Here is an 8,429-nt window from a genome sequence, read left to right on the forward strand (position 1 = left end):
ATTTTTAGAGTTGAAAAGCAACGTCGAACACACCATTTATTTAGTAACTGATGCTTTTGATTTCTTATCGGTTACTGATCTTGATCAATGTGTAAACTTTATTCTTTTGTGCTTATCCTTCTTAAAATAATATTTTTGGATCGAAAAATAATATGAAATGCACCTTTTATTTAATAACCGATATTTTTAACGGTTGTTGTCTTGATCAATGTGTAAACTTTATTCTTTTGTGCTTATTCTTCTTAAAATAATATTTTTGGATCGAAAAATAATACGAAATGCACCTTTTGTTTAGTATCTGATATTTTTAACTTTTTAACGGTTGTGGTCTTGATCAGTGTGTAAACTTTATTATTTTGTACTTATCCTTTCTAAAATAAAATAAACGCGCAAAAAAAACTGTCAATTAATTGTAAATTTTATTATTTTGTACTTATTTTTTTAAATAGTTATTTTAGTCCCTATTGTTGACGGTCAATTAAAATAATTCATCTATGGTAATTTTATGAATTTAAAATTTTTAATTTATTTTTTTCTCATTTTTATCTCTCGATACAATCTTAAAATGTCACGTTATCCAAATAAATGAAAAAAAATTAAAAGACTATCATGAACAAAAAAGAAGAAGTTAGAATGAAATTCAGGGACCAAGATAGGAATAACTGCAAAGCTTAGGGATCCATTTTTAAATGTTTCGGGCCAACAATAAAACGGACTACAAATTCTTTCAAACTTCAAAGAAGCCATTTCAGAACCTCAAACTGAAAGATTGAAAAGCTTCAGCAGTCTCAGCTTTGATCAGCTGAGGTTACTCTTCAATGTCTTCTTCTAAGAGGTAAAGTAAAGATTAAAGGCAAAGCTTCGAATTCCTTTGCATTTTTCATATATATATTTCCATTAATTAATGTTTTTAGCACGAAAAGCTTAAAGGCAAAGCTTTGAATTCTCATTTTTTTTCCTGAATTTAATGTGTAGTTTAATCCATGTTATTTCTGGGTTTTGGAATATGATATTGAGTATTGATCATGGTTAGAAGTGTTTACGGTTCTATAAGATTGCTCTTGGTTTTGGATTTCATTGCCAAGAAACCATATATTTTAGGGATTTTTGTGCATAGTACTAAATTGTGGTATCTGCTGCGGTGTCGCGGTTACGGATGTTACGATGTTGCGGGTGTTACGATGTAGCGGACGTTACAGCTTGATTTGTTTCCTTATTATATTTTAAAATTATGGTTAGGTGGCCTTGAAAAGCGTTACACTGCTTTGCGGCCACAATTTAATACTATGTTTTACAAGCTAATTCTTCATTTTCTTGGGAATCTTGATAACTTAATTTGATCTCTTTTGTGGAAACTAGCATTGTGTTGTTCTGAAAACTTAAGGGCAATGTTTATTGACTTGTCCCTGCTAAATGACAGTTCTTTTACATTTTCCTTTTTAATACTAAATCTGCCATGAAACTTGTTATTCTTACTGGGTGTGAATGTCAGATATTGGTGTATCCATGCCTGAGTCGGAGCGACATAGACTAAAACCATTTGAAAAACACGGTTTCCTTGCTTGTACACACCGACCTTGAAGAGTCGGGATCGTAGCTTGTATAGTTCAGCACATTGGTGCTAGTAAATGCATTCACAATGCTACTATAAGTCATATGATTAAGCTTCAATTTCATTGAAGAGTTAACTAAACTCTTGAAGTAAATCAAGAATTAAAAGATTGACAGAATAGGGAGTATCTTTTAATCTCTACCAACAATTTATGGCTAATCGAAAGGATTCACAGTAAGAAAAAACGGATTTCGAATACTCGAGGTGAAAGAACTAATATTGTGGCTTGTGATAGTAACGTAGATAAGAATATTGTGTGTTCATTTGCAAAATTGACAGCTTATGAGTCTTCTGACAGGTCTAAAAGGAAAAATGCTGGAAATTATGAGCAAAAAGTTGGTCCAACAAATCCAGATGAGAAGTTTATCTCACCGGGAGAGAAGTCAAATGTAGCCGAAACAATAGGTCCGGCTATGATATTTCTGCCTGCTGGAACAAGCCAGGAGGAGTTGGATGCTGCATTGGCTTCTACCAAATATGGAGTTGCTTTGACTGGGGCTGCGGCAACTGGCGCATTGGGACCGATTGTAGGGTTAGTGGACCTTCGTGAATGGGAGGATTCGTACTACTTTCGTGTCACCCTTCCTGGAGTATCACAGGATAAACGTAAGTTTTTTTCGAGGTTAATCACTCTGTTCGTCATCGATTATGATGTGGGATGCAAGTGTATATCTAATCCCTTGAAATGAACCTAGCCTATTTGTCAATTCTGTGCATTAGAAAAGCTTGAATCATCTTATTCGCCTGTCTATCTGTTCGTGTTGTTACCGGGAACAATATCTCTGATATTCGATTTACACGAGTGCAGAAGACTTCAGTTGTGACATTGATGCTGATGGAAAAGTGCTAATCAAAGGGATATCAACCACAGGTGAGAAAGTAGTACAAAGGGGCTCTCTAACCTTCACTATGGTGACACAAAATCTCTGCCCGCCGGGAGAATTCACCGTTTCGTTCGAGCTACCAAGTCCTGTCAATACCGAAGAAGTTACTAGTCATTTAGCTGACGGGATGCTTGAAGTCATGGTGAAGAAAAGGTAATTGAGAAGGCTCAGAGAGCAATGGAGCACAATGGTAATGGCTGTTTCTTTGAGTACATTCAATGTGGTAAAACCTATACCATAGACTTTGAGCATGAGTTTAGAAAATGTGTACATCCCAACATGAAAACTTTGGTACTTTGGTGTTTAATATGTATTTATTTTCTCCGAAATCTCAATGTTTTTTAGTCGTATTAATTTCGATTATATCTGAAATTAAGTTGAAATATAGTATTAGTCTTGATTATAAGTTGATTAGGATCTCTAATCAGTAGGGCTGAGCAACGAAACCGAGAAAACTGACACGAACCGAGTAAAATAGTTCGGTTTCGGGTTGATTTAAAGAATCAATTCTTGATTTGATTCGGTTCGGGTTTTCCATATGGAACCTACTTGTTCCATATTGAACCGAATAAACAATTTTTTTTGAATTTATAGTTTCAAGTGAATTTTTTATTGAAAAACCGACGAACCGATTCGAAAAACCGCATTATCGAACTGAACCGAAAAAATCAATTTCACATAATTTGATTTTTTAACAATTCGATTTCGGTTTAAATTTTAAAAAACCGTTTATTTCTGTTCGGTTTAATTTTTAGTAAAAAATCGAACCAAATCGAATACACCCCTACTAATTAGAGATGAATTATCTATAATATTTTCTTCGTCAATAAAATTCGAACTCAAAATTTTATTTAAAATAAATGAATATTAAAAATGAAAATGACAATTGAAAGAAATTGCAGGACTTAAATGAAAAAATTGATAGCCTTTCCCTCTTAAAATGTCCATTTACCTCTTCTTTTAAATCTGTTTACAATCTCCATCATTGGAGAATAAACCCTAATTTCTCTAATCCATTTCATTCCTTCATTTCCCCTAAACCCTAATCCTAACAAAATTCCAAAACAACAAGCCCCCAAAATCCAATCTTTAAACCCTCTTCTCCACTCCTTGATCAATGCAAACACAAAAAAGATGAACCCCATAATCCCAAAAAGTAATTCGCTTCTTAACTCTCTGCCAAGCAACAAACAAACAATGCAGGATCCTAGAATCACTAAGAACCCTAAAATTTCAGGCCAAATCATTTTCTCATTGTCCCTCTCTTTTTCCGTGGATAAAACCTTCCTCCGATGAAGCCATTCAAATACCGGAGGCCTCCGTCCGCAGCGACTAAATGTTGAAGGACCAAATCCAACGGTTGAGGTTAGATCTTGAGATTTGAAGCCAGGATTGAGATCAATTCGAGTGCTGAATTCGCTGATCTTTTGGAACCATGTCTCCTGCTTTTTCTTGCACAAATAATCGGTTTTTGGATCTGGGATTTGCGATAAAGCGAGGGAACGGCGGTGAAAACGGGTGATTTCGATGAATAATTGAAATTTTGAAGATAAATGGTTGATTCGAGAAATGGGTTTAACAAGATAGTGGTTCCGGGGCGAAGAAATTGGGATTTGAATTGAATGGTGGACTGCATTGTTAGGGTTTGAGTTCCTGAAAATGAATGGACGAAAAAATAACTAAAAATAGATGGAAATTTGGGGAGGGGGAAAATCAAACGTTAAAGGCTGATATATTGTTTTCGGAAATTCTTTGAGGCGAATGATTCTGGCGGATGAACTCCATGCAAAATTTTCAAAACCTAGTCCTGGTGATTCACAAATCATTCATGGACCAGTCCAATCAGTCCCAGCCCAAATGAGCATTTGGGTATGAGAATTTAAAAAATTTCGAATTCGAAACTTATTTATGGATTTTTTTATAAATAAGATAATCAAAATTATTTAAAAAATTAAGTAAAGTACACAAATGATCCCCGGCTATAAGGTGTTATTTTTTTAGTCATTTGACTATTAAAAGTAATAAAATGGTCTTATAACAATAAGACGATATTTTGTTGAATCTTCGACTATTAAAAGTTACGAAATAATCTTTCAATTATTTATCTATTCCAAAACCATATTTTTTCTGTCAAAAAAATGATACTCGTCTAAGGTGGACGTCAACAAATTAACTGAGATATGATAAAATCATATTTTAGTGATGTCTACTAGTATCATCATTGCTTTCAAGCACTGACTCGTCAGCATAGTATTTCAAGAATTGGTTCGATAACATAATAGAAACGAAATTTCGATAAAAAATATAGCTAAAACGATTCTAGGTTCATATTTTATTAGATATTAGTTAATATGTTAATGTTCATCTCATACAGTCGTCAATTTTTAACGAAAATTAAGAATTTTCAATATATGAAGAGTCAAGTGATCATTTTGTAATAATTAATTGTCAGATGACTAAACAAAGTAACACTTTATAATTAGAAGATCGTTTGGTAACTTTAATAGTCAAGAGATTCAACAAAACAACTCTTAATCTCTTACAGTCGATAGACCATCGGAATACTTTATCCTAAAAAATAATTATAATTTATATAATAATTATCAAATCGTCCTCGAATATTGATGACTTGTAAAATTATCATGTTTAACAAAAAAAATTGAAAGAATTAAAGACGTCGACAATTATTCTTGGTTTTAATAGTATCATTAGTAATTGTCAATAAATTTCATCATATTTAATTTATTATTGTGGTATATGACTTTTTTTAATTAATTACTTATATATTTGATTAGTGGGGGGTGGGGGGGGGGGGAAGGAAATCAAAAGAGAAAACAAAATCATATCCAAATTTTGACCAACAAGGTTTTCCAAGCAGCACAACATTGACTTAGTTATGAATTATTTAAAATTAAAAAAAATCTTAACATTTAATAAATTGTATGAATTAAAAAATATTAATTTCACATATTAGCATGCCTTAATTATCTCATATTTAAAATTGATTAATTATTTGACGTCTAAATTTTTATATTATAGATGTATTTAAAATATCATGTATATTCTTCTATGACTACCTTTATTATAGACTTGAGTATCAGATGCTCGAGTTTGAAGTTCGTCTTTGTATCTAGGGAGAGGAATAAGGTAGCGAATAACATGGCGAGACTGGCATGATCACAACCGGCAGAATTACAGATTTTTCGAACAATCCCGATGGAAGCGTTCAAAATAGTCCAGGAGGAGATGCGCGAGGCTCCAATGCAGAACAAAAACAACTAGCTCTCAACATTTATAACTTGTTCTTAAAGTTTTTGAAGTTCTAACAACTTGGATCTTGTTCTTTTCAGGACAATAACCTTCGGCCAACTGAAGTTGAGGATGTTTTCTCAACTGCTCTAGAAAGGTACTATGATTCCCATTTGAAATGATATTAGTTTTCTTTCTTTTACTAAAGTGCAGTATATTCCCTATTGAAAACGTCACTAAATAACACAAACAATACCGGCGTTTTACATAAAAACACCACAAAAAGTTTAGATATTTTGCGGCGTTTGTAACAAAAAACGCCGCTATATACCAGATCTTTTGCAACGTTAGTATCTGAAAACGCCGTTATATACCATACCTTTTGCGGCGTTTGTATCCGAACAACGCAGCTATAGATGTAGACATTTTGCGGCGTTTATATCCAAAAAAACACCATTAAATATTTAGACTTTTGCGGCGTTTATTCAAAAAACGCCGCTATATCTCTTCACCTAACGGTGCTAGTTTTCCCGGCGCTTCTTGCGACGTTTTTCATAAGCGTTTTTTGCGGGGCTTAAATAACGCTGCTATAGGTAAAAAAACGCCGCAAATGTACAGTTTTGCTGCAGTGCAAATTTAAGGGCCAGTATGTCTTCTCCATCCCAACTATGTATTTTGTATATATAGTTATCTCTATCATTATAAGTTTCCAACAGGACATTGTCATGGATAATGCTTGACATTTTTTCTGTTAAACTTCAGCCCTTGGAGTGATGTTCCATATAAGGACGCTGCAGAAGAAACTGTTCTGGGAGGGCTATCACTTGATGCATATCTGTCAGAGGTATTCGTGGTTTCCTCTCTCGAACTGCGAATATCATACTTCTTGTGTTATCATAAGAATTAACGCATTGTCGACCACGCAAACTCCGGGGAACTTTAACGCATACTGGCTTATGAAAACTTTGACTTCCTCTTGTTTGGAGTTTTGCAGTTCGAATATTGATTCGTTATGGGAATAATGACCAGCAACTCTATAAACATTCGTGGTTTCTTATGAAAATGTTGCACTGCAGTTCTTGTTGCAGTTGGGTGGGTTGGCTATTGGGTTGATCAATACTGCATATTTTGGCTATTATAGATTAACCTGTGCTTGTATTTAATGATTTATATTGTGCACTGCAGTGGGCCCTTATGACACTCCTAGACCCAGCACCATGCACCATGCACTATGCACTGCAATTGAACATGAATGGAGGACACGACCTCCAAAAGAATTTTTTAGAAAAACAGATACGTGCAAGAATCATACCTGTATTCGACACTGACACCTGCTTCCAAGTAACACGTGTTTGGGGAAAGTACGAACTTGCATACAATGTACAATTTAAATCCTTGACCAGATCTAGGAAGGATTATGTTCAAGTCTTACGCAGGATGTTCAGGCGCTTCGTCTTACTGTTCCTTGGAGGATTAATGTACAAGCTGAAATATGTATTTAAAATTTTGCTTTGCAGCTATCATCCTTGTCTTGCTTCCCGGTTGCTTGTTCCTTTTTCGTCCCCTGCGCCCTTGTTTCTGAACTTCCCTCTTCATATTTTTATCGATAATCACACTCGCAAGGCCGAATTGTTTGATCATTCCGATGCTGTTTTTCACCATTTGCAGTTGGAGCCGCCGTGGCCATAGTTGGGTTTGCAGCTTACCATGTATATGCTGCAAGGAGGAACTCCTCCCATTGAGGGACAATGATTCTACTGTCTCCGACATACTAGACTCGGTAATGTCATCTTCTTAGAACAACCATGCATTTATATTGCTCGGACCCTTCAGTTTTCCGACATAATCTTCTTCTTTTTTTCCCTTCCTGTTCTAGTGATTCGTCTTGACTAATTCAGATCAATTCGCGTCGCACACCTGATTTTAGTAGGTGGGTCTCCCAGCATAGATTTTTTGCATACATAAATATTCGAATTTGACACATTGTTTAAGGTGATATCAAGTTGTTTATTGCTTGAATCAACCCTTGTTGGTAAAAATCTTTTAAATATATGCAAAACTTTTAAATTTTGAACATATTCATTTGAAACACGTGTCTTAATTTAATATATATTTCTTATATTAAGGATGAGCAAAACTCGAACCGACAACCATTTGAATTCAGTTTATCTCGGTTTGATTATTTTGATTTATAAAGTTTGATCAATTATTAAGTTCAAATATATATATATTGTTTTTCAAAAGTTTAAAACCAATCGATTTAACTCTATGAATTTATAATCATAAATTAAATATATAATTAGGATAATTTTTTATAATCGTGGAAATAAAAATTAGTCACTTAAGATTACATAAGAATCGTACATTTTAAAAATTTCCTATAATCATAATCATTGAAATGATTCTTTTAGTCATTGAAATTTTAGAAGTTATAAAATAATAATTAAAAATTAACAATTTGTTACAGAATAGTCACTGCATGTTATGAAACAATGATAAACTTTTATAAATTTAAAGATCATTTTGTAATAATTTGATAAATTTAATAGTCAAAAGATCATTTCAACATAGTTTAGTGATTGTTAGTACACTCTAATTAATAAAAATCAAGTATAATTCAGGGCCCAATTTGTGAATAAAGCCTTTAATTTAATTGGGTTAAACTACCCCAACCCAAACTTCTC

At 33.6% G+C, this 8,429-nt stretch overlaps 1 protein-coding gene across 1 annotated transcript; it reads left to right on the plus strand.

The window, feature by feature from the left end:
• The first annotated feature begins 1,485 nt into the window (after positions 1-1,485).
• Positions 1,486-2,825, plus strand: LOC120202785 (alpha-crystallin domain-containing protein 22.3-like). The gene is made up of 3 exons (XM_039203157.1): positions 1,486-1,552; positions 1,892-2,218; positions 2,421-2,825. The coding sequence occupies exons 1-3, from the start codon at positions 1,486-1,488 to the stop codon at positions 2,651-2,653; spliced, it is 627 nt and encodes a 208-aa protein (XP_039059088.1). The 3' UTR covers positions 2,654-2,825.
• The last annotated feature ends 5,604 nt before the right edge of the window (positions 2,826-8,429 follow it).

Source organism: Hibiscus syriacus, unplaced genomic scaffold (assembly GCF_006381635.1).
Source record: "Hibiscus syriacus cultivar Baekdansim isolate YM2019G1 unplaced genomic scaffold, ASM638163v2 tig00009009_pilon, whole genome shotgun sequence".
In the NCBI taxonomy this organism is placed as follows: Eukaryota; Viridiplantae; Streptophyta; class Magnoliopsida; order Malvales; family Malvaceae; genus Hibiscus; species Hibiscus syriacus.

Coding starts and splice junctions, on each gene's coding strand:
- LOC120202785 (XM_039203157.1), top strand. CDS start 1,486: ATGTCAGATATTGGTGTATCCATGCCTGAGTCGGAGCGACATAGACTA. Junction 1,553..1,891: donor AAAACCATTTGAAAAACACG/GTTTCCTTGCTT, acceptor CAAAATTGACAG/CTTATGAGTCTTCTGACAGG. Junction 2,219..2,420: donor TGGAGTATCACAGGATAAAC/GTAAGTTTTTTT, acceptor ACACGAGTGCAG/AAGACTTCAGTTGTGACATT.